At 38.4% G+C, this 26,692-nt stretch overlaps 1 protein-coding gene across 3 annotated transcripts in view; it reads left to right on the top strand.

Annotated features, from left to right (window-relative positions):
• The window catches only part of ccser1 (coiled-coil serine-rich protein 1), a 95,515-nt gene extending 68,823 nt beyond the window's left edge, over nucleotides 1-26,692 (top strand). For 2 of the 3 annotated variants that reach the window (XM_067394907.1, XM_067394906.1), the window contains one exon: nucleotides 22,868-26,692. In XM_067394907.1, the coding sequence (XP_067251008.1) occupies nucleotides 22,868-23,362 (495 nt within the window). In that variant the 3' untranslated portion in view covers nucleotides 23,363-26,692. The remainder of the gene's footprint in view (nucleotides 1-22,867) is intronic. The other variant, XM_067394908.1, reaches the window with a different exon arrangement.

The following is a 26,692-nucleotide window of genomic DNA, read 5'->3' as shown; positions in this document are numbered from 1 at the left end:
AAATTACTGTTAACTGGTAGTATTTTTTTCTAATCAAACCCTTTTCGGAACGCTAATGTTACAGAAGGAACGCATGAACAGAAATATAAAATCGGTATCACATGATCCTTCAGAAATCATTCTAATATGCTCATTTGGTGCTGAAGAAACATCAATATTGAAAACAGTTGTGCTGCTTAATATTCTTGTGAAGCCATGGTCAGTTTTTTTAAGGATTCTTTGAATAGAAAGTTTAAGAACATTTTTTTTTTTTTAAACAATGTACTGTAAAAGTCTTTACTCTCACTTTTATTTTTATTTAACACTTATTTATTAGCATATATAAATAATTTATACATTATTCACCCCTGTACTTAATTTGTAATTGGTAAAAGTAATTGGTAAAACTTACACTCCCCATTCTCCTTTACATTATAATAGCGCAGATTTGCATAAGCTTTTTAAACAAATCTCTGTATTGTTAGTTATGCTTTTGCATGATGTTCTTAGAAGCCAGTTTGTTTTCTCAGAAACTTGTTGGCTAAAGTAGATTATTTTCTGCTCATTTGCACCATTGAAATTTTGGAATGAAAAATGAAAACACATCAGATTTTTTTTTTTTTTGTTTTCCTATTAAATATTCAATTAATCACTGTTATTTATAACTCGGGAAATCAAGAACTCATTAGTTCAAATCAGAAATGTGGAACAAAGTTGTCGTACAGTACTTACGTGCCGATTAACTGACGACAATGCGTTGATGATGGGTTTTTTTCTTTTGAGGATCGTAATTGAAAACCACTGCAATCGGCACATTCATCAAAAGCAAGATTTTAGGTTTGTTCATCTCTGAGAATAGGCTGGATTTAGAAATTAATTAGCACTCTATTATTTTCTAGACTGCAGACTGCAGTGAGACTAGAGCAAAGAAAAGCACTGTGGCTGAATGAGAGAGAGAGAGAGAGAGAGACTTGAGCAGTCCAGGGCTTGAAGCGGACTGTAATTGTGGCCGAATTGTGTGTCTCTGTGAGAACTCTGCTTTTACTGACCTGTCCAAGGTATTGCAGTATGCTTTATCTGTAGGCACCCTGAACACTTTGGGCTGGAGAAAAAGATTTGCAGCTGTGGATAACACCTGGAGCATTTTCTGCTTTGCCTTTGTGCTTGGCCTAGTTACCTTTGAGTTGGCTTTGATTATATTGTAAAAACTCTGCATAGAACTCAACTTATAGTTGAAATATATGTAACTTTTAAATAAATTCAGATGGTTGTTCTTTAGAAAATTTGTCTTAGTTACTTAATTGTTGTTCTTGTATTAAAAGCAGCTGTTCAGAATAATCAATGTTAGTAACTTAATTTTCTTAGTCATTTAATATAGTTTGAAATTACATAATTTTTCTTTACTGTAATCTTAAATATTGAATGAAAAAGCAATTTTTCCAAAAGTTATACTTTAATTGGAAATCAAATTAGGTGTAAGAGTTGTTTCATTGACTTTACTTGAGGACCAATCCTGTCTAAATGTTTATGTAGCTGAAAATAAAAATTTACTGGCAGTATACAATACATTATAACTTCTGTTTCAAAACCTAGTGAGTTTCCTCAATTGGCATCAAAGACAGTTCCAGGCAGGCTATTAAGATACCTTATTTTGGCCAAATTTTAGACAGCATCACATGTATCCTTTGTGGAGAAAACAAACCCATAATGCAACTTAGAAATAAGAAGGTTTAGAAAAATATTTAAATTATTAAAAACTGACTTTGAATTTATTTTGACTATTTAAGATATTGTATAAACACTAATATTGTAAAATTATTAGTTTATTTTTAAAATGTTTAAATATTCTGTCATGGCAAAGCTAAATGTGTCTTAGAGTATCACAGTTGATGATACACAATCTGAGTTATATTAATAAATATACTGACATGTCCAATCTTTATAATGGCAGTGAATGGGGCCAACAAGTATGAAGTTAAAGCAAGTGCATCCATCCAGTCAAACTGACGCAACGTCAGTTACCCTTTTTTGTAAGTTGAATACGGAAGGTGGTCTGGCGGAAGCTAGATATTTTGCTTCATATCCATCACTTACTAAGATTCTGCCTTACAAGGCAGCTCCCTATGTAGTGAGTGAGAAAGCTCAGTAGGTTTTGAAACCGAGCCATGATGTGTCACATAAAGCACTAATGTTCAAAAGCAATTGAAGTATTTTGGGCATATATCAAAATAAAGCAAATACATTATCTTGGAGACAACCTGGTAGTTATGATAGATGTGTGATAAAAACAGATTAAGGAGCATCACAGTATATGCATAGTATGGAAGATGGAAAATCAGATTCTTGATTGTCATTTAATGGTGGGTATGTTTAGGGGAGATTATGTCAGGGGATACAGAATGACAAATGGTTTATGTCTGCACCATCCTACACTGTGTTTAATCACCGCATGCAAGAAGTAGATCTCAATGCTCATTGAAACAGAAAATGTTTGTACATTTCGTCTCAGCTTCGTTCTCCAACTGCTCAGGGCCTATTTTCATCTGGACTATATTAGATACACTCTTCCTCTAATTATGTTTCTAGTAAAAAAAAAAAATAAAAAAAATTGGGATTTATTTCTTCACGGAGAATTGCTTATTAAGTTCACACAGATGCACGAAGAAGGTAAATGAATGTGTAAGGTTTTATTGCGTCAGTATTTTATTCATTGCCCTCGAGCACATCATTAGCCCAATATATCACTGCAGAACATTGTTTGTCGAATTGGGCAGAGCTTCTGAGAAAGTTATTTACCCCAGGATGCCTCTGCTGCTTACTATAGGAAATGACAGAACGTTTACAGATTTGAACAAGCAAGGCAGGATTATGCAAGGTCCTGTGAGGGTCTGGAGAACAAGTCTTACTGGAGGAGATGATCCACACTGCAGAACACGAGATCCAGGGGGCAAGGTTGAATCCAGATCCAACTCCTCCCACTTTACATATCCCTTAACCTACCTGTCTCTGCTCCCTGGATCTCATGTGTTCTGCAGGGGCTACTGCACTGGAAGCCCTGTTTTTGCCCATTGCAAGATGTCAGGGACCGTATTCACACAACATAAAAAACACTCCTAACTTGCCGATTCAGGAGAAACTCTTAAAAATAATGGGCGTGTCAGTCCTTATTTTAGGACTCCTAAGCTTTTGCTTTAAGAGTATTTCACAAAGCATTTTAGAGCTAAAATAAGCTCCTAAATCTGTGAAAGTCACTAAGACCAAATCACAAAGACTCCTAAAATGGCTATTTCCAGCAATCTGCTTCAGAACTTGAACATTTTAGAAACATTTCACAATAATGAGCAATTAAAGGATTACTTTCAAATTAAAATTTCCTGATAATTTACTCACCCCCATGTCATCCAAGATGTTCATGTCTGTCTTTCTTCAGTCAAAAAGAAATTAAGGTTTTTGATTAAAACATTCCAGGATTTTTCTCCATATAGTGGACTTCAATGGACCCCAAACGGATGATGGTCAAAATTACAGTTTCAATGCAGCTTCAAAGCGTTTTACACGATCCCAGATGAGAAACCATCGCTCATTTTCTAAAAAAATTTAAAATGATATACGTTTTAACCATAAATGCTCATCTTGAACTAGCTCTCCTCTTCTTCTCTATTTGAATTCCAGCAGTGTAGACACTGCTAAGTGTATTACTGCCCTCCACAGGTCAAAGTTTGAACTAACTGTTATACACTTGCACTAGCATATTGTATATGACAATTTAGTTCAGACTTTGACCTGTGGAGGGCAGTAATACACTTAGCAGTGTCTACACTGCCTGAATTCAAATAGAGAAGAGAGCTAGTTCAAGATGAGCATTTATGGTTAAAACGAATATAATTATTTTTATTTTATTAACTTATTTTTTATTTTTTTTTAGAAAATTAGCAATTGGTTTCTCTAGACAAGACCCTTATTCCTCATCTGGGATCGCGTCGAATGCTTTGAAGCTGCAGCGAAACTGAAACTTCGACCGTTTGGGGTCCATTGAAGTAATTTTTTTTCAACTGAAGAAAGAAAGACATGAACATCTTGGATGACATGGGGGTGAGTAAATTATCAGGAAATTTTAATTTGAAAGTGAACTAATCCTTTAGAAAAGTATTGCCCAAGGAAGGACACTGTACACACCATTGAGGCAATAGGTGACAGAGCCTTGGGTTCTGAGCCTCCTGCTCATGAGTGCAATAAATATTTTTATTTATAGATTTTAATCTGCGATGACATAGCACGATTCATATATATTGGCAAAATGCATTGGATGATGGAGAATAAACAATTGCAGTCAAGTTGAGTATAATGTCCTATTACCAGTGGCAGTTGTTTGTCGCTTGAATTCTACAATCTCTGCTTTATAAGTTCGGCAAGAAGCAACAGCTGTTCTTGCATCAAGTTTGATTTTCTTTTACGTTTGCACAATGTCTTGCTATATCAGTCATGATTATTCTAGTCTGTTAATTAAAAGGCTGCTTTATATGCGTATCAGCTAATTGTTTACGAGATGCAATCATGTAAGAGGCTGACAATTAGCTGAACATATAAAGTACTTGTTTAGTTAGTGACACTAGCCAACATTTTAAATGTACATCTTGTAAATGTACATTTTAAAATCTTTATTTGAATATGGCAGCATTTTTATTTTAAAATCTTTATATGAATAGAGCAACATTTTTATTTTAAAATCTTTATATGAATATAGCAACATTTTTATTTTAAAATCTTTATTTGAATATGGCAGCATGATACCTCATTCAACAATATTTCTATGATTAAATCACTGACAGAGACCCATTCCCTATCAGCCAATCACTGTCTCCATAGTTAGTAAGCGTGTTGATATCATCCATAGCAACAAGGTCAACCCCACCCTTTCTCTTGGTTTAAGATCTCTCTCTATTCTTTTGTAAAAGTTAGTTTCGGTAGCTTTGTGAATAGGTTTTAAGAGGAAACTCTTACCTATGTGTTCTGAGTTTGTCACACCGCAGAAAAATGTGTTATTAACCACCCAGCCAAATTTGAATGATTAAAAAAAAAATCGGCACGTAAATGAAATAAGTTATCAAAATCTTGAAAAAATAGGCAGCGCTCTCTGCTCTCAAACGCTAGGGGCGTGTCCGCTGTCAGCGCTGAAACCACGCCCACTCGCGAGAGCTGCCGTCTCAACTGATTTGTCTAATGAGTCCAACATACTGATGCATATAAACAAAAGAATCACGTTAGAGGGTTACAAATTTTAGTAGAGTTACTGTGGAATACTTATTATAACATAAACACACACGGCAACTTACACTCATTGGTGGGCTCGTACTGCCGAAACAATTCTCAGAATCTCTGATTGACTCTTATTTTTGCTAGAATATTTCTCCCTGAAGTCAAATATTTTGTTGATTTGTCTCATCTTTTTATTTCCAAACAAAGTTTCCCTTACCATCAATTCAACATTACATTTAGACTTTTAGGCTATGTGTCCACCAAAGCGTTTTTAGCCAGCTGAACACGCCTAGCCATAGGGGCTTGAGACCATGGGGGCTTGTTTTTTTTTTTGTTTTTTGTTTCAGTTGAGATGCTTTGCTTGATATGATACGATATATCCTTGGAAGTATCTCATTTCACAGATAGTCTTTATAAAAATGTCTATACAATTTAAAGTATTTGCTCTGGCTCTTATTTCATTTTTTTCCCCCCGTTATTATGCTGCTTGTTGTCTGTTGCAGTTGTACAAGCAGAATGTGGCGGTTGATCGTTGTGGTATTTGTCCCGCCCCTCCTCCACTGTGATTGGATGGCTGGGTAAAAAGTGACAGTTGATGAGCGCTACATTTTGCCCAAAGTTGAACGTTCTTCAACTCTCTGCGGCCGGTAAAAAACACAGAGCAATAAGTGCTCAGAGTGAAATAGACGCTCAGTGCCTCGTCATGCTGCTGTCGTTTGAAAAACGCAGTGCTGGTTAATGCTGGTGGTGAAGTGTGAGGAACATTTCTTCATTTATTTCACATTGTGCCAACCTTCACCAGCACACGTTCAGACACCATTCATCTATCTTTCTCAATTTTACATCTGTAGTGGCTTGTTTCAGCATTTTATCTCGGCTTGAAGCCCACTGGCAGTCCGAGGCCCGTTCCATAATATGTCCTTGAGAACCAGTCGAGGGTCTCTGAGGGAATGGGTGAAATGAAGGCAATCATTAGAAATTTGAAAAGAACGTCAGCCTTTGATACAGCATGATTTGATCAACTTTGCATATTCCCGTCATGGGAAATGAAGCTGTAGGCACGCTTCCAGGAACACCACTTTCGTGTTGAGAAGGACGTCTGTGTGCCTCCTTCCCTATAGTTAGATGTAGCTCCCTATCTGTGGTCATCCCCCACTCAGCATTGCTAATTGATGCAGCATCTTGCTGACTGTTACCTGTGTGTGTGTGTGTGTGTGTGTGTGTGTGTGTGTGTGTGTGTGTGTGTGTGTGTGTGTGTGTGTGTGTGTGTGTGTGTGTGTGTGTGTGTGTGTGTGTGTGTGTGTGTGTGTGTGTGTGTGTGTGTGTGTGTGTGTGTGTGTGTGTGTGTGTGTGTGTGTGTGTGTGTGTGTGTGTGTGTGTGTGTGTGTGTGCACTCTCATGTGTCCAGGCTCGGCCTGGCTCTGTGCCCAGATATGAGACTGCATATCCATCACCACTCTATAGTGAGCGGCCATGGCCAGCTAAGAGACCAGATCTGCACCTCTCCTCCCCTCCCCCCATCAGTGGACAGATTCAGGACACCTCAGGTTCATTAGTCACACCAAAGTAGGGCAGGTGCAGTGTGAGTTGCCTCTCCTGGATCCATCAGAGGCTCAGGGTGAGGCGTGACACACTCACACACCACAAGCACCACTTCTGTATAGGCCAGGGTCTTTCCTGCTCTCTAGCTCAATGCGATGGGACCCCGGCAGATAAGCGTTGGGGTTCTTCTGCTGTGTTCTGTGAATATATCAGCTCTTAGATACTGAGGGCCAAAGCCCTCTGAATCTCATATAACAATTTACTGCAGCGTTAATGAAAAAAGCTAAAGCATAAATATTAATGAACAAGTCCTTTGCAATCTGCACATTCACAAATGCCTCGAGGTGCATAGTTGCAATGTTTTGCCGACAAACACGGAGAATTAATATGCAGAACAGGAAAATCTGATAAGAAGAAATTGTCTTTGTTTTTAATGTGGAGCGTCTTCAATGAGACAAGCCACCCACACACTTTCTCATTAAAATACACTCGTACTACACGGAGTAATCTGTTGTGAATCTTTGGATTGACAGCGATTTTGATTCATTGGTCTTCAATTTAATTCAAAAGCGTTCTTTTCTGAATTCATATAAAATGCATTTATAAGCTTTCATGGATTTTATAGAATGATACTAATTTTTCTATTAGGTTTGTGTTGGCATTATCACCACCGTTTAAAACATTTTTGTTAGATTTTTTTTGTCAGTAAGATTTTTTTCTTCCCCCACTGCATGGGACAGCTCGGTACGGAACGGTACGGCTCGCTTAAATAGTACCACCTCAGTGGAGGTTCCAAGCAAGCTGAACCGATACTAAATGTGACATGTAAGCACTGCAGATCACTGATTGGTCAGAAACGTCACTACCAGCATTGTTGGATTTCAAACACGCGACACCAAACCCGCTAGATTTAAATGGTCAGTAACAGCCACCACAGTATCAATTGTTCGCACAACTTTATTTTTAAACGACCGTCGCAGGCAACTTGAAAAAAGAAATCATGGTTGAGATGACTCGTTTGTAGCCGAGGAGCAGATCCACAGTAGTAAAGGTGGCACAACTATAATGATCAGTCTATAATCACACCCACTTTGAAGCGGTACTAAACTGCAGTGGAAAAGCAAACCGAAAGTAAGCGAGCCTTGTGAAATGTGAAATACTGTTTTAATTTAAAATAACTCCTTTATATTTTAATATATTTTAAAATGCAACTTATTGGCAAAGACAAATTTTCTGCAGCCATTACTCCAGTCTTCAGTGTCACATGATCCTTCAGAAATCATTCTAATATGCTGAGTTGGTGCATTTCTTATTCTTATTATCAACATTTGTGTAACAAAACAAAAACAGTTGTGCTGCATAATGTTTTGTGGCAACCATGATACATTTTTTTAAGATTCTTTGATAAATAGGAAGTTCAAAAGAACAGAATTTATTTGAAATTATTTTTTTTTTGTAACAAATTTACTGTCATTTAATCAATTTAATGCATCCTTTCTGAATTGACGTATTAAAGGGATAGTTCACCCAAAAATGAAAATTTGATGTTTATCTGCTTACCCCCAGTGCATCCGAGATGTAGGTGACTTTTTTTCTTCAGTCGAACGCAAATTATGATTTTTAACTGCAACCGCTACCGTCTGTCAGTCAAATAATAGCAGTAGATGGGAACTTGAACAATAAGAGTCGAAAAAACTTCCATAGACAAATCCAAATTAAACCCTGCGGCTCGTGACGGCACATTGATGTCCTAAGACACGAAACGATCGGTTTGTGCGAGAAACCGAACAGTATTTATATAATTTTTTACCTCTAATACACCACTATGTCCAACTTCGTTCAACTTCCGGTTAGTAAGGTCTGATCGCGCTCTGACAACGGAAGTGATGTCTCGCGCTCATTGAAGTATATGGGAGACATCACTTCCGTCTTCAGAACGCATTTTTTGACCTCACTAACAGGAAGCTGAACGAAGTTGGACATAGTGGTGTATTAGAGGTAAAAAATTATATAAATACTGTTCGGTTTCTCGCACAAACCGATCGTTTCGTGTCTTAGGACATTAATGTGTCGTCACGAGCCGCAGGTTTTAATTTTGATTTGTCTAAGCAAGTTTTATTTACTGTTATAGTTGAAGTTCCCATCTACTGCTATTATTTGACTGACAGACGGCAGCGGATGCAGTTAAAAATCATAATTTGCGTTCGACTGAAGAAAAAAAGTCACCTACATCTTGGATGCACTGGGGGTAAGCAGATAAACATCAAATTTTCATTTTTGGGTGAACTATCCCTTTAATTTCTTCCAAAATACAAAAAAATCCTGCTGACCCCAGACCATTGTATATACTGTATATATGATGTAAGAATAAATTCATAAGCAACATTGCATTGTTGCTTTTGTTAAATTTGGTTTTTAATTTGAAACCAGTGTAACAATAGTTTTATATTTGAAGAGTTCAGATGCAAAAGCCTCTAAGTGCCATCTGAAATTTTCTTCTAAAATTAGCATTTTTATCAAGCTTGTATGTTTATGTTCAGTTATTTCACTTTAATTGCAATGAAAAGGACCTATTAATTGCCATGAAAGTAAAATAACTGAACCAAAAAATGCTAATTTAAGAAGAAAATTTCAGATGGCACTTAGAGGCTTTTGCATCTGAACTCTTCATTTGTACTTTTTATTAAAAATTGTAGAAAGTATTTACTATACTTATTTAAATTTTGAATTAAATTAATGTCTACATTTTTAATTTTTTACTTCACCAAATTGTTGTTGAATTTTTCAGTAGAATTGCTTTAAATTTTTAATGCGGTTTAACCTGATCAGAGATGAGGTGAAGTGCATGCAAATGCTCGAGGAACACCTGTCCTCATTTCTTTTTCTCTGTCCTGCACCTCTCAATGGTCTGTCAGTAGGTACACTAGTGGTAATTAATAAGTGCCGCGTGTAGAACCAGACTGACGTGTGTGTGTGTGTGTGTGTGTGTGTGTGTGTGTGTGTGTGTGTGTGTGTGTGTGTGTGTGTGTGTGTGTGTGTGTGTGTGTGTGTGTGTGTGTGTGTGTGTGTGTGTGTGTGTGTGTGTGTGTGTGTGTGTGTGTGTGTGTGTGTGTGTGTGTGTGTAGCCGGCGGCAGGGGCTCTGACTGTAGAGCCCTCAAGGTGAGTTGGATATGAGACGGGCGTCCACAGGGCCATCCTTCCCTTCACTCACAGAGTCACCTGACGGCGAGTGACATTTGACAGCCCTGCTCAGGAGACCCACGAAGGACAGAGTGTTCTCTGCTTTCCTATATCGAGCGTTTGGCACCATGCAAAAAACGTAATGTTTTGGCTTTTTTTGGAACATTTTTATTGGCAGAGAGAAAAAAAGATTCAGATTTTGTCTGAAATGCAAGTCGTTATTAACTCTTCATATTAAATCTTCATATTTAGAACGACAGCACTATTGCTTTTGTGAAATTGCTTAATGGAAACTTTATTCCAGCAATTTTTTTTTTTTTAATTTTTAGTTAAAAATAATATAACAAAAGCTAATTTGGCTAAAGTCGTTTCAGCTCACAGAGTACTATAATGATGACTCAAACTGCACAATGAAATCTGAAAACTTTTTGAAAATGTTTCTTGTAGCATGTTCCCCTGTTGCAGATGAACAGGAAGGAAAGCTTTCTTCAAAATTGCCACAGGAAGAGTAAACAATAAAAGACAGTCTGAATTTAGGACTGGATTTTAAAGATGCATTTTCGTCCAGTCTGTGTAGGCTTTGTGATGGCCCTAAGGCCCTTAAAGATAGAAAGAAGGAACGAGTGTGTGTGTGTCTGACGCGGATGTAGGATGTACTGGTGTGAGAAATGAGGTGCTCTGAAGTAGGCAAGCCCTCCAGCAGTCCGTGTACTACTGATAAGAGATGAGGGCCTCAGGGAAATGCAGTGGGTCAGACAACAGTTTTCACAGGTGTTTTGGGGGGAAAGCACAAGCCCACCCTCCAGTAATGCTTACCATGAAGTGGCTTTTATTCAATCCTGTATCCAAACACGGCACTCATCCAAAAAAACATTGGTAAATAGAGATGGTACTGAGAACATTTATCTTTCTTCATGAAATATTCAAACTTGAATTGCCTCATTAAAAAATAATTACAGTTGTCTGCTTTGGCAAACTTGAATAACTTCCACTTTGAGGAAGAAGATTTGAAGAGTAAAGGATGATGATGATGTTGTGAAACTTTCGAATTAAACAGTATCACACCAGCAAGCTGTTGCATTCAATAACTCAGTATACTTTGATATTCAATACTAAATATGAATGTATTTTGGTCAGGTTTGGGCATAATTCAGAATCAAATAATTGGCTTGGAATTTGAATTGACCTACAGGCGAATTTAAATGAACTGACTGTATAAACAGTGACAGTGCCCATCCACTTTTTCTGTGGCCTTGGTTCCAGAAGTATAATTTCCATTGATTTGTCCTTTTTTTCTTCTTCTTCTTCTTCTTCTTTTTTTCCTTTCAGTATTTTTTGGTCAGTATCACACCAGTAATCCTTTGTTAAAAAGTTATAATCCATGAACCAAACCAACCAACCATGGGGTGAATCCCAACATTACAAGCTTTGATTTGAAGCAAAAAAGGATTTGAATATCTGACAAAAATATAATTGGAGAAATGCATAAAATGTTGATTTAAAGATTTTGATAAAAATGTAAACAGTATATTTTATTTTTAAAAAAAATGCATATAGTAGTTTGAGATTGTAGGGAGACTGACTATTACACTATTTGCAAAGTGTCCTAAAAGTGAGAGTGTGCTAAAAAAATGTTTGGAGTGATTTGCTTCTTTTCTATTCTCTGATTGGTGCAGATTTATTTGTGGAATCATAGGTAATGTAGTTTTTCACCAGGAATTCCACTGTTAAATACGATTATTTAAAAACTAAGCAACCTTGCCGCTCACAGTAGATCTTTCTTTAACATCTTAAAAGTTAATTTCCCCTATGGAGAGAATGAATGGGATTTTTACTTCTGGAACCCATAATTCAAAGAAATTCATAATAGGTTTTTCATTCTGAGAAATGCAGTGTTCTTCCACCCTGGTTCACAAAAGTTATTTCATTAAATTTGATTAAATGTATGAACTCAATACAAGTCTCTATAGGTGGCTTTGGAAACTCAAGGCATTCTCAATTCTTCAATGTGATTCTTTCATACATTTCAAAAACAAATTAATATTGAATAATTTGCATTTCAGAAAAAAAAAAAAAGGCCAGTCAGTTGCTGTACTTCTCACTGCTTCCATTCGGTACCACTCAATACTCTGGTCCAGAATGCCGTGATTAGGAATGGTGTGATTTAAACAGTGATGATGCAATGTCCTAGTGCTGTTGGTCTAAACATCAGCACTCTTGGAATGCTGTTCAGCCAATCTGATTAGAGGAACCATAACTTTCATGTAATTTGCATGTATGGGCCAGATTTACTTACAGCTTGCACCAACGCAAACCCTCTTTTGGCGTTAAAAAACTACTGTCAAAATTTACTAAAGACGCAGTGCAAAATTAGCACTGAAAAGGACAGAGTTGTTTTTGCGGCTGACCTTGTTGCATAAGCATTTGTAGGAGTTTCCCTCTCAGATGCAAAATTTATGCGCGATTTAATTTTGCATGATTTACTAATGATTGCGCTAGTCAATTTACTGATACTGTTTGCGCCATTATTCAATGCCCCCAAAAAGCACATCTTAACCCATTTTTTCGACAAGGCTGCAATTGTTGCTGCTAGGAGGAGACACCACAGAGAACAGAGTGTGTGGTAGAAGGGAGAAAATATTTTCCAGAGGAAGACATTATCTGAACACATAATTTGCCAAGCCATGTTGGCCTACAGTATATACAGTGGGTACGGAAAGTATTCAGACCCCCTTAAATTTTTCACTCTTTGTTATATTGCAGCCATTTGCTAAAATCATTTAAGTTAATTTTTTTCCCCTCATTAATGTACACACAGCACCCCATATTGACAGAGATTGAATTGTTGACATTTTTGCTGATTTATTAAAAAAGAAAAACTGAAATATCACATAGTCCCAAGTATTCAGACCCTTTGCTCAGTATTTAGTAGAAGCACCCTTTTGATCTAATACAGCCATGAGTCTTTTTTGGGAAAGATGCAACAAGTTTTTCACACCTGGATTTGGGGATCCTCTGCCATTCCTCCTTGCAGATCCTCTCCAGTTCTGTCAGGTTGGATGGTAAACATTGGTGGACAGCCATTTTTAGGTCTCTCCAGTGATGCTCAATTGGGTTTAAGTCAGGGTTCTGGCTGGGCCAGAACAGTCACGGAGTTGTTGTGAAGCCACTCCTTCATTATTTTAGCTGTGTGCTTAGGGTCATTGTCTTGTTGGAAGGTAAACCTTCGGCCCAGTCTGAGGTCCTGAGCACTCTGGAGAAGGTTTTCATCCAGGATATCCCTGTACTTGGCCGCATTCATCTTTCCCTCGATTGCAATCAGTCGTCCTGTCCCTGCAGCTGAAAAACACCCCCACAGCATGATGCTGCCACCACCATGCTTCACTGTTGGGACTGTATTGGACAGGTGATGAGCAGTGCCTGGTTTTCTCCACACATATCGCTTAGAATTAAGGCCAAAAAGTTCTATCTTGGTCTCATCAGACCAGAGAATCTTATTTCTCACCATCTTGGTAAACTCCATGCGGGCTTTCATGTGTCTTGCACTGAGGAGTGGCTTCCATCGGGCCACTCTGCCATAAAGCCCCGACTGGTGGAGGGCTGCAGTGATGGTTGACTTTCTACAACTTTCTCCCATCTCCCGACTGCATCTCTGGAGCTCAGCCACAGTGATCTTTGGGTTCTTCTTTACCTCTCTCAACAAGGCTCTTCTCCCCCGATAGCTCAGTTTGGCCGGACGGCCAGCTCTAGGAAGGGTTCTGGTCGTCCCAAACATCTTCCATTTAAGGATTATGGAAGCCACTGTGCTCTTACGAACCTTAAGTGCAACAGAATTTTTTTTGTAACCTTGGCCAGATCTGTGCCTTGCCACAATTCTGTCTCTGAGCTTTTCAGGCAGTTCCTTTGACCTCATGATTCTCATTTGCTCTGACACGCACTGTGAGCTGTAAGGTCTTATATAGACAGGTGTGTGGCTTTCCTAATCAAGTCCAATCAGTATAATCAAACACAGCTGCACTCAAATGAAGGTGTAGAACCATCTCAAGGATGATCAGAAGAAATGGACAGCACCTGAGTTAAATATATGAGTGTCACAGCAAAGGGTCTGAATACTTAGGACCATGTGATATTTCAGTTTTTCTCTTTTAATAAATCTGCAAAAATGTCAACAATTCTGTGTTTTTCTGTCAATATGGGGTGCTGTGTGTATATTAATGAGGAAAAAACATGAACTTAAATGATTTTAGCAAATGGCTGCAATATAACAAAGAGTGAAAAATTTAAGGGGGTCTGAACTTTCCATACCCTATGTATGTATGTATGTATGTATGTATGTATGTATATATATATATATATTTATTTTTTCATTTTGTACTGCCTTTCAGAAGCAACAGAAGATACTTGCATGTTTCCCAGAAGACAAATTAAGTACAGTTTACACTGATATTCAAATTCCCCCTTTTTGAACGGGGCCATTTTAATAATTTCAGCAATTTTTTTTTTCTTGTTGACCATATATAAACATCTTTTATGTAATATAATAATATCTCACTCAGTATCTTTTATGTAAAATATCTCACTTTTTTGTGGAAGTGCGTTCCCGCGCTAATTTGCCCAGTTTAGCAAATCTGGCCCTAAATGTTGTTTCTGCATCGTTTGTTTGAAATTTTCCGTTTTTTATGTGGAATCTTCTCACCTAGGTGCAGATGTTGACACACACATATTAAGTTCTGTTAATGTGATAGGACTTCTTCTGCCGTGTCAACACAGGTGACTTATTTGGCTCGAGGACATGTGTCCTCATATACTTTCACACCTGACATAAAAGTCTGGGACTGAGCCATGCAGAACAGGTCATCACATCGATTTTAGCTCGAGTCCTCAGCCTGGCTCAACATTAGCAGCCATGAGAGGATGACAGTTCAACTCTCCACAGAGTGACACCGAACCAAATGGACGCCAGCGGACAAGATACAGAAAACAATCCACCCTGAGGGCTCTCAAACCTTTGGCACCATGAATCATGTTCAGCCTCCACGCCACCATCGCCCCAGATGGAGTGAAAATTATGCATCATGCCAGGTTGCTTATGGGCTGCTCGGCTCAGAAAGCCTTACAAAAGACTGTTATTTTTGTCCGTCGCACTTGGGGACAGCAAATCTCTGTGAAAGTTTTGGTCTGGAGAGGCTGGTTAAATAGAACTAGCTGGAACGTAAGGTGAGGGTAGGTTTACTCCATTGCTTTATGTTTCGTCATGTTGATTCAAAGTCAGCTCATGACACTTAAGTTATGTGACACATGTTGTTGTGGAAAGCCACACACAAACTTACTTCATGAAGCTGACGGTCCTTAAACAGGCAGCTGCGGCTTTACGATGACACCCAGGCAGTTGCAACAATCTCATCAGCTTCTGAAGACATCTGCCACCTTATCTGATAGAAACTCAATTTATGATTTTTTTTTTTTGTCTCTTTCCTCCCTTCATCTCTTTCACTCTCACTTGGATTTTTCCCCCCTCCGCATCTTGATATATATTTCCCGTTATTGTTTATCCAGGTCCTGTGCTGTCAGAGAGAACAAGACAAGGACTGTAAAGAATCTTATCTTCCCTAAAGCTGACAGCTGTTGGAGGGGCTCAATAGGGGGGAAAGTCTTTGAAGTGTGCTCAGTTACTCCACACATCAAATCCAGCCTCCATCATGCCTCATCATCTAGGAACAAGGCTCACACGAATCTCGCTGAAGAGAGCGCCCCACCCCGCACGCCCGCTCTTACATTGTCTTTCAACTCCTCTTGTTTCTCTTTCACATCTTCACGGTCTCAGTTTTTTTTCCTATGTGCCACCATCCATTTTGTTTTTATATTTTTCGGGAGCCTCTTTTTCAGCCCTCAAATATTGATCAGTCTTTCTCAATCGATCACCGTTTCAGCGCACATAAACGTTTTCCTCTCTTTTGTAACTTTCCTTCCGATTTCCGTCTCTTAATCTCATCACAGAGGAGTGGTGCTCTATGGATGGGTCAGGATGCTCTGCTAATCGCCCTCTGAACGATTAGTCAGTTCATGAGTTTAACTTGGTTATAGAGATTTTTTTTGTTTCGTTTTGTTTTTTGGCAAGGGGATAAGCAAGGAGTTGCAACTTCTCAGAGGGGATTTTTAGCATGCTGAGAGCGCCTTATGCTTTAATGTGCTGTCAAAAGGCCTGTCAAAAATGCTTATGTAATAAATCTATCAACTTGAACAAGAGCTTTTAGGGCAGCTATATTGACAGAATACAGATAATCTGCTGTATTTGTTCTATTATGCATAAGTCATGGGTAATTTTTTATGATAATGTACAATATTAGGTTGTTTAGCCTGAGTTTTTTATTTTTTTATAAATCTGTTAGTTCTTTCCATTTTTAGATTCAAACTTCTCTGTTTTTAATAGAGATACACAGTGTATTGTGACCATATTAAAGTTCCCCTGTAGTCAATAATTTATCCCTTAAAACTCATCTTTGATCACCAAAATGACATACTTTTAAAAAAAATTCAAGTGAAAAAAATTTCTTCATGCCTTAAAATAGCTTGAATGTAACTCTCAATGAATCAATGAATATACAAATTAGCCCCGCCTCCACTCGCTCACGCTAGCTCGGAGAGTCTACTGTTGCCGTAGTGATGAGCAGTTTGTTGTTTGTGTTGTGGATATTTAAGAAAAAGCTTAAATTGTGTTTTAAATGATGAATTGGTAAAACGTCTTTGCAAAACGGTTTGAATCCATTTGCATTTGTTTGGACTGCTCTCTCACTGAATCACCTGAAGCGATTTCTCAGTTTTACCGGACAATATCGAGAGAACAAGCAGCCGTTTTCCTCTGTGAACATGCGCTAAATGGATGTTTGACAATTTTGTTGCTTTTTGGAGTTCCGATTTAAAAAAAAAAACGTTCAGATGAAATCCCGTGCCTTCTCCGTACATGAAATAAATGCACATCCTTGAATGAGCGCGGATTTCCAGCGTATTTACTTGAAGTTATCAGGTAGGCTAATATCTATGGTTTAATCCATTCTAGAGGTGGCCAAAATCAGAATTTATAATGGACTGAATAACTCTCTCAGAACTTGACGTGCAAGGACACTCTGACTGACATATGCACATGAATCACGGTCACGCTCAGTAATATTGTCATAGCTATGCTTTATAGTATTAAAATATTTCAAAGGACAAAAACATGAACTTTATTTGCTTTACTTCAAGTCAGCTGTCACTTTACTTTGGAGCGAGCCCCTATGCGCTCGGACACTTGGCACAGCCCTTGCGACGGTTCTGTCATTAATTAATATGAATTAATATGATTAGCCTTTTGTTTGACTACGTTATCAAACAGCTAATAATGTGTTGCTAATGTTACACAAACCATGTTCCTGTTCCTCACCTCAGAGACAGACAGCTGCCTTCTAACAATCAGTATCCTTACAAACGCTTTGAACAACTCAGAACGTCAGTGGAGAAAGGCTTATAGTTCATCATAACATCGTAATAGACTCGCTATATTGCTAAATCTACACAATTTTTCATATCACCAGAAAATATACCGGGGTTAACCTGGCTTCTCTCGAGACATTCCTGCTTCAGATTGGTCATAGTTAATGATATGCTAAAGCCTGCTGGCACGTTTTTGTGATTGGTTACAAGGTAGTCTGTGACGTCACAAACACAACCTAATTTAAAATCGCAGGTTTTAGTGTCTTTGGTTTACTGTAGTTTCAAACATAAAATACTCAGCAATGGTGTTGACTTATGAATTTTCAGATGGTTTGTCTTAAAGCATTTTAAAAACATTACATATATATAAACCAGTGGTTCTCAACTTCTGTCCTCGGGACCCACTGCTCTGCACATTTTGTATGTCTCTCTTATCTGACGCACTCAATTCAGTTCATGCAGACTCTCCCAATGAGCTGATGATCTAAATCAGGTGCGTTAAATAAGGGATACATACAAAATGTGCAGAGCAGTGGGTCCCGAGGAGTTGAGAACCACTGATATAAACAACATTAAAAACTTGATTTTCACCACAGGGGGTCTTTAATTAATGACTATATAATGTATATGTGTGTGTGTGTGTGTGTGTGTGTGTGTGTATATATATATTTAACTATTAGTCCATATACACTACCATTCAAGAAAATGAACATTTTTATTCACTGATGCATTAAATTGATCAAAAGTGACCGTAAAGACATTTACAATGTTATTAAAAAGATTTTGATTTCAACTTAATACAGTTCTATTAAAATTACTATTTATCCAAGAATGCTGAAACAAAAATCTCATGGTTTCCACAAAAAATGGTTAATAATAATGATGTTTAATAACAGTTATAATAATAATAAGAAGAAGAAGAAGAAATGTCTCTTGATCACCAAATCTGCATAATAAAGTGATTTGTGAAGGATCATGTGACACTGAAGACTGGGGTAATGATACTGAAAATTCAGCTTTTGACATCACAAGAATAAATTTAATTAAAATATAAAAGTTTTTTTTTTAATGGTAATACTTTTAAAAAAAAACTTAAATTCAGTCCTGGTGAGCGTAAGAGACATTTAAAAACATTTCAAAAATCTAACTGACTCCAATCTTTTGAACAGCAGCATGCATACTGTATGCAAATGGATTTTATGGACATTGTTTCCTGTACAGCATTGCACTCTTTTTTTGAACGATTCTGATATCAATAGACATTTAGAAATTCATTCACCCTGGAAACCTGCGGCCAATGTAGTAACACTATTTTTATTTATTTTTTTTTACTACAAACAAGCAAATCAAATCAACTAGATCGTATAGAAAGCTCCATTGTCTTTAATAATTGATTTGTTTTAAATTATGAATTGTTTATGTATTTTTGCACATCCGTAAAGAGCTCATGTGTCAAAGCATGGCACGGGGTGCTAAGGAAGAGTGGCAGTCTTGGTAGCCCATGAGCTCATTAAAAGCATTCAGGGGCGGTTTGTAATCAGCCACTGGCGAGGAGGACAGCCATTTATCTTTAAGCACCCTCAGACTGTGGCACTTCATCCTCTCTCGCTTTCTCTTTCTCTCTCTTTCTGAAAGCCACTCTTCATCATCTTAACATAGGCTCAAACGGATGGAGTTTCAGGAAGTACGGGCAGTCAACATGTGCCTCTGCCCCTCATTGGCTGAATATACGTAGAACCTGGAAGACAGTGACAAAAGATAGCAGCTTGCTGTGTTCCAAAATGCGTTTAATCATTTACCATCGCTTTGTTGTTGTCTGATTGAGAGTGATTACAAAGGTGCGTTTCAGTGTATTTAACACTAGTTTTCTTCGGAAAGATGAATAGACGAGTATACTCTTCTAAATACGGTTTCAACACACAAATTCAGAGTTGAAACTGGAGTGTTTCTTTTTTATCATGTTTATTTGAGAAAACCTCTGAGATTCATCTTGTCTATTTATTTTACATGATTCTGGAGGAAAAAAAATAAACAACAAAGAAATACATTCTTGTCTGTCGAGACTGACGAGAAGTGCTGTGAAATTGTTTTCTCTCCCCAAACATATTATTTTTTTCGGAGAATATGAGAGTGAGCCTTGCTTGCTTGAGTGGATTTTTTTCATGTAATACATAGCCAGATATCTGTACTCTGTGCTCAGTTATCAGTCCAGTACTATACATAATACACAAGGATTACTGTCCGTTGCCTGCGGCTTAGACAGTGTGGCTCTTCGCAACAGTTGCTCGTTGCGCACGCGTGCGTGAGCGTGTATGTGTGTGTTTGTAGGTGTGCTGAAGTGTGGAAAATGAGTAGGCTGAATCCTGCTACTTCCAGCCTACTGCATATAATCAGCCGGAGGGCTTTTAACAGAAGCGTGCCATTAGCACAGGACCAGCTTCTTCACAGGCTAATAAAGACCCAAATGGATTACGACCGTTAAATCAGTCTGATATACTCCGGTTGCTGTTTTTCCACCGGATGACTCTGTAGTTGTGTGTGTGTGTGTGTGTGTGTGTGTGTGTGTGTGTGTGTGTGTGTGTGTGTGTGTGTGTGTGTGTGTGTGTGTGTGTGTGTGTGTGTGTGTGTGTGTGTGTGTGTGTGTGTGTGTGTGTGTGTGTGTATGCATTTCTGGCCTTTTTCCAGTGCAGGTACCAAACTTCTCCCTCTCTGTGTCACCATCTGATGCATTTATGTCTGCTAGGGCTTGAATTTGTACTATGAATGCCGCAGAGCGTGTACTTGAGAGGACACAGACATTGTAAATCCAAGCTGCGGTTCCCAAACACCCGCTTATTAGCATGGTGTCTGCAAACTTGCCCATTGGATGGATGCTTAAAATGACAGATGAAAAGGTGTGTTTTTCGTAGGTACAAATAAGTGGTTCAGAATATTATATTAAGTGAATAATGGCTGGAGGTATAAATAAAAACTGGAAAATTGTTTGTAAACCGTACGTGCTGTTCAATAATAGAAAAAATATTGAACCTAAAGAACGGTAAATAAAATAAATATTGAAAGCAATGGGATAAGTAAAAATGATGGCAATAACATTTTATTTATTTATTTAAAGGAGATCTATTATGCTCCTTTTATAAGTCTCTGGTGTGCCCAGAATGTGTCTGTGAATTTTCAGCTCAAAATACCCCACAGATCATTTATTATATCTTGTCAAATTTGCCCCTATTTGGGTGTGAGTAAAAACATGCCATTTTTGTGTCTGTCCCTTTAAATTCAAATGAGCTGCTTTTCCTGGCCCACTTTCCATAAGGGGGCGAAGCTTTAACTGTTCGCGTAGAATCTCACGCAGCCAAAATGATGATTGTCAGTAACGTGTTCAGCCTTACATTGTCCAAACCGGGGTCGGAGAATGATGGAATGACTCAGGAAAAAGTTACAACTTTTATAATGCAACTGGACGTTTCTGAATGGTTACTGGATAAATGTATGTAGTTATGTAGTACTGTGGAGTTGATTCAACTAGCATCGACTAGCATGTGCCGTCATTTTAGTCTTTCGTGCAAATCCAGTGTTGAATTGACCCTCGTTTGTATAGTAGTCCGGCGTAAAATGACGACATGGTAACAAGACACTACTACAACAACTCTTCCTCTTCTCTTAAGCAGCCCAACATGGCCTCGCCCCCTTTTTTGCATGTTCTCGGGGCTGGGTTTATGTAAATTTAGGGTTAGTGATGTCACTAAACCGGTTGTAGTTCCTACCAGCCGTTTGTTGTAGTCCTTAAACAGCGTATTCTTTGAAAGAAAATTTCTCCCTTTGCATTGAACTTTGAGCGTCGTAACTTTGTAGATGTTGTTTATGCTCAAACAGCAACATTACACACACACTAAAGAAAGTTAAAAAAGTGAAATCATAATCAACCACCCCTTAAAGGTGCTAAAGAGGATGTTTTGTTTTATACATTTTTGCACTATTACTTGAAACTGTCTTTACTAACTGATAAAAGACTATTTATTAGGTGCACTGAAAGGAATAATATTAATATACATCATCTGTGCACGAGGTAGGGCCTTAAAAACATCAGCCAATCGTTACGCGATCATCGCGTAAGCGATTGGCCCTCTGGCTTGTCAATCACTGCCATGACGTTCCTTGTGAGAGACGAGCGCGGCTGCGCGCTCCAGTAACTTTCCACACTCCACAGGCGCCGCATGCGATGTTTTTGTCCGGAGACAGGAGTAACAACTGCAGATTGTGAGTTACGATACAGCGAATTCCGGTGGTAAACAATACTCGTGGTGTTCCAATACTCGTGGCTAGTTTTGGGAGGCGTTCCCTCGAAAGGAGGGGGAGTTGTTCTTACGCATGCGCTCATTTTAAAAACTCAGTAACAGTCTTTGGTTTCTCAGTCGACGAAAAGATCCTCTTTATCACCTTTAATATAAATTAACAATAAACATAACAAAAAACAAGTCCAAGGCCAAAAATTAAAAGAAATACATAAAAAATGGAAGAAATGAAAAATGAAATGAAATAAATTAAATATTCAATGGAATATACTGCTTAAGACAAAAATTATTCAGACAGACAATGTGATTTATAACTGATAGAATACTTGCCAGTTAACATTTAAGGAAAATGTCCTATTATAATCGCACCATCTAACATATGAAAGAATGCAAATCTTGTTGCTTTAAAAACAGTTTGAATCAGATGTTGGCTTCGGTTGTGCAGTTTGTGAACCGGAACTGCAGATTGGATTGTTTGTGTGCTTGTTTTAAGGAAATGTAGTACGAAGGTAAACAAAGACATTTCACGCAGTAAATGATAAAATAAGATTAGGACATGTGAGATGCATGTCCTCTTTCTCACCTGCATTGGCATGTGAGTCTCAACGCCTCGCATGGATTCTGCCCCATAATATACAAATTCAATTACAGCTTCTATTTTAAATTCAATTTCACGTCACAGCTGAAGTTCCCACATTAGCCACATCACACTTAATTAGGTTTCCTCACTTTGTGAAATGCCGATTAGCATCAAGTATTACTTTCTGGCTGCCAGCTCAGTCGGAGTTACACGTTGAGTTACAGCATGAATCAAACAATCACTCTTGAGTTTGCAGCTAATTTCTTTTTCATGCACAATATTTCCCCTGTATTCATTCAACATTGTGAGTAATAGAGGGCCAGTTATGTAAGGAAGAGGCAGTGTTGTGTGCAAAATGAACAGGTGGCTCAAACTCCTCAGCACAGGCTTTTTCTCGTGCCACCTCCCCACAATGTGTGCCTTTGGCCTCGTCTTTCTAAAAAAAGGCAAAGTTCCAGTTGGTCGGGAAACAATTAGAAAAGGTTCTAGACCGCCAAGGAAGCTTTGTCAAAATGTCAACGAATTAAGTAGCTTAATTTTCTCTCACTTTCCCATCTTTTGTTTTAACAGGCAATCCATCCAAGTCGACCCACAGGCCAAAACAGCAACATTCCCAGCAGCAGCCTCACAAGGGAGCGAAGGGCAGCGCGATCGCTCGCTGCAGACCAGCACAGTCGACCATGTGAAGAGAGGCCTTGCAGCAATGGCGGAGGAGGCGTTCGGGAACTGGTACGAAGAGCTGAAAGTGGGCAGTCCATGTGCGAGGTACCGGGGCCACGGAAGGCGGAGCACACGGGGCCGTCTCAGATCCCTCGGGCGGTGGCCGGGAGCAGTGTGAGCCTCCCCAGCAAAGCCAGTCCCACACGCAGCCTGTCTTCAGACAGCGAGCGGGGGCCGCGAAGCGAGCGAGGGCCTATTCCCAGGCTTCAGTCCTCCTTTACTGGCCGTCTGGGTCAGCCGCCCCGTGGGCCTCTGTCTTTACACATGTACAGCCGAAAGAACGTCTTCTTACAGCACTCTATCCATACAGCTGAACTGCAGGCTCTTGCTCAGCAGGACGGTTGAAAACATACACACATACACACATGCATAGTGACACATGCCTCAGATGGATATGAACTCTTGGTGCAGTTCCTCAGTGACCGCGAGTACCTTCAAACCCACATTCAAGGCTATTTTTCCTCTAAAACCTCAAACGAACTTGAACCGCACACCGAGACGCTTATACTTTGTGGAGTTGAACTCGTCATCTATATTAAGTGTCAAAACCAATCCGTTGTCTGCACTACTTGAGCCTTCTGAAGAAATAATATACTGTATGCTGCTCCGATAAGTACTTTAGATTGATGGTCCACTAATGTGAGAGTTTCATCCGCAACACTAGCACATTGTACAGTTCTGCTAATATGCTAGAGAGGATGTCACCATTTTTGCGTTCCCTTGTATCTTTGAAATCAATTCAGGGTCCAACATTAACATTCACCAAGCCCCAAATTCAAGTTAAAATTGGTTTTGGCAAGGTAATTTAACCAGTTGGCCGGAAACTCTATTGGGAACTATAGCATTATGGCCTGGTTCCACAGACAGAGTTTAGATTAAGCCAGGATTAGGCCTTAGTTCAATTATGACATTTAAGTAGTTTTTATGAACATGCCTTAGAAAAAAAACATGACTGGTGTGCATCTTGAGAGAAAACAATGGCACTGACGTATTTTAAAGGGTTAGTTCACCCAAAAATGAAAATTCGGTTATTAATTACTTACCTCCATGTCATTCAAAACCCGTAAGACTTTCATTTATCTTCGGAACACAAATTAATTTCTTTTTAATGAAATCTGTGAGCTTTCTGTCCCTCCATTGACAGTCTACGCAACTACCAATTCCAAGCCCCAAAAAAGTAGTAAAGACATCATAAAAGCAATCATTGTAAGTCCAATGGTTTAACCTTAATTTTATGAAGCGACGCAAGTGCTTTGTTTGTGCAAAAAAACATAATTTACCACTTTATTCGTTCACAAAAGCACCACGAGGCATACTACGTGTTGTGTTGATGCCAGAGCAGAGAGGCTTGATAGTGGAAGTTGCGTAGACTGTCAATGGAGGACCAGAAAGCTCTCAGATTTAATCAAAAATATATTAATTTGTGTTAATCAAAGATTAACTAAAGTCTAATGTAACAACATGAGGGTCAGTAATTAATGACAGAATTTTCGTTTTGGGGCGAACTAACCCTTTTAAATCTGTCATTGCAAGATGCTTTCAGTTAAAAACAGCTCAAACATGCATTTCAGCCTGGGACTGAATATTAAATAACATGGAATAAATAGTCTGGGTCATATTAAATAAAGTCATATTAAACCAGCATAATCAAAATATGATGAACAACATCTTGTGTGAAGATGCGATTCAAAAAGTTAATTTTGGACCTTGTAGAAACCTTATTAAACATTAAGTTTTCAAAACCATTTTTCTTCAAGACTCACGATTATAGACTGACTTGTCAGATTATGCCACAATTAGTAGTGATGTTTATAATAGTATTTCACACTAATAGCCCAGAATGTTGTTTTGCACCTGCAAACATGACACTGAAGACCCATGCATATATTGCCAAATCAATCCTCAGTGGAAGAGAGGGCATTGAGACTTACCCACGTGTTGTCAGACCCCTTTTAGGGGGTTTAACACTCATTAGCCTCTTCTAATTGCAAGCTAATCTTTCACTTTTTTTCTACAATCCTTTTGCTGCAAACAGAAAAAAAGAAGATGAAAGCTAAAAAGCATTTTTCTGCACTGGATCTAAGATAAAATAGATTTGACAGTCTTGGCGGAAAGATTCAGCAAGAGCCCCGAGTTGTAAACACAGATGGACTTTAAGAAAGAAATGCCCTTCATTTGTCAAAAAGAAATAGAGACCTCCTTGCAGAGAAATGAACTACATTATTACATTTGACATAGGTGAGACTTTGATGATTTTTTTTTTTAAACAAAAAATAGATGGCAGATAAATTGAATTAAACATGTCGATAACTTCAATAAATGTAGAACTGCCATAGACTGCCTCATACGGATGCGGTTGAAACGAGGAATGGCCTCGTTTTGGCAGCGTTGGGACAACGTTGAGGTAACGTTGGGACAGTGTTGACCCGGCTTTGCGGATCAGGAGCTCAAGCAAGGACGCATGGAGGAGAAGGAAACCCTGAAGAAACGCAGTCCCATCCATCCAGCAGGTCTGCTCCCTTAGGTCCACTGCTCCAATTTCAGCAATCTGTTGGGAGCATCATCGCTTCCTCTCTCTCTGTCTCCTTCTTCCTCCCAGACCTACTTCCAGCTCTCAGGCTCAGGGAGAGAAAGGCTTTAGTATGGTCTCACTACTACATGCTCCAGTACTGAAAATACACTCCAAAAACTGAAAAGTGTTTGTGTTCAGGGTCCAAAATTAGCATTAAGTAAACAAGTGTTAAATGTGACTTAAAATTGGCTTTGATAAAAAAGTTGGTGTTGGTGACAATGGTAATTTTATTAGGAAATGATTATTAGGGTTGAGCATCCAAAATGAAAATACTGATGGAAATAAACCATCAGGTAGTTATTAAATTATTAATAATTATTTATTAATATTAATATAATTATTATTATTATTACTGGTATTATTACTATTATTTTTATAAAATATTACAATTATAATATGCATTTATTACCTTTTTTTATTATTAAAAGAAAAATGCAAAAAAATCAAAAATGGTGGAGAAGTTTATTGCCAGTGAATCTGCTTAATTCATTCATCCTTGGGTTAATTCTGGACCCTGTATTTCAGAGTGACCTTAGGAGAGCAGACTGCTGTTAGACAGCCAATTTGAGACAATTCAGCCCTCGATAACTGCGGTCAGCAATACTGTTTAAATTCTGTGTGGGTGCCAGTTTGTGACTGGTGAATGTTAAATGCGTGTTCCCAGAGGCAGGAATTGTCCTTGTTCCTTCTTGAGCCTCCCTTGCGTGTTTGACACATGACTTTAAACTACACGTTTGAGCCATGATGCTTGAAGGACGGACATTTAAACGGACTTGAATATGCGAGATCATGGGTTGAGTGCGCAAGAGCGGGAACTCATGGATCTCAAGTGACTCAATCATTAACATGACTATGTGCCATCACATTTCTGAACTGAATCCTTTTAACGTTGAGTAGATATTTATTTGGCCTTATTTATTATGTGATATTGTGAAACGACTATCATCTTAGGCTTTTATTTGTCTGTCTGGACTCTGTATCGATGCATATAAAATTCTTTGTTACGGATTCTGATGATATGCCGAAATCATCTCTTTCATCATCATCATTTTCATTTTTTTTTTTTTTTTTTTTTTCTCAGTATGTACAGGGTTTGCATAACA

This window comes from Chanodichthys erythropterus, chromosome 9, assembly GCF_024489055.1.
Source record: "Chanodichthys erythropterus isolate Z2021 chromosome 9, ASM2448905v1, whole genome shotgun sequence".
Lineage (NCBI taxonomy): Eukaryota > Metazoa > Chordata > Actinopteri > Cypriniformes > Xenocyprididae > Chanodichthys > Chanodichthys erythropterus.
The sequence above is the reverse complement of the archived record's forward strand: the minus strand, read 5'-3'. Positions and strand labels throughout refer to the sequence as shown.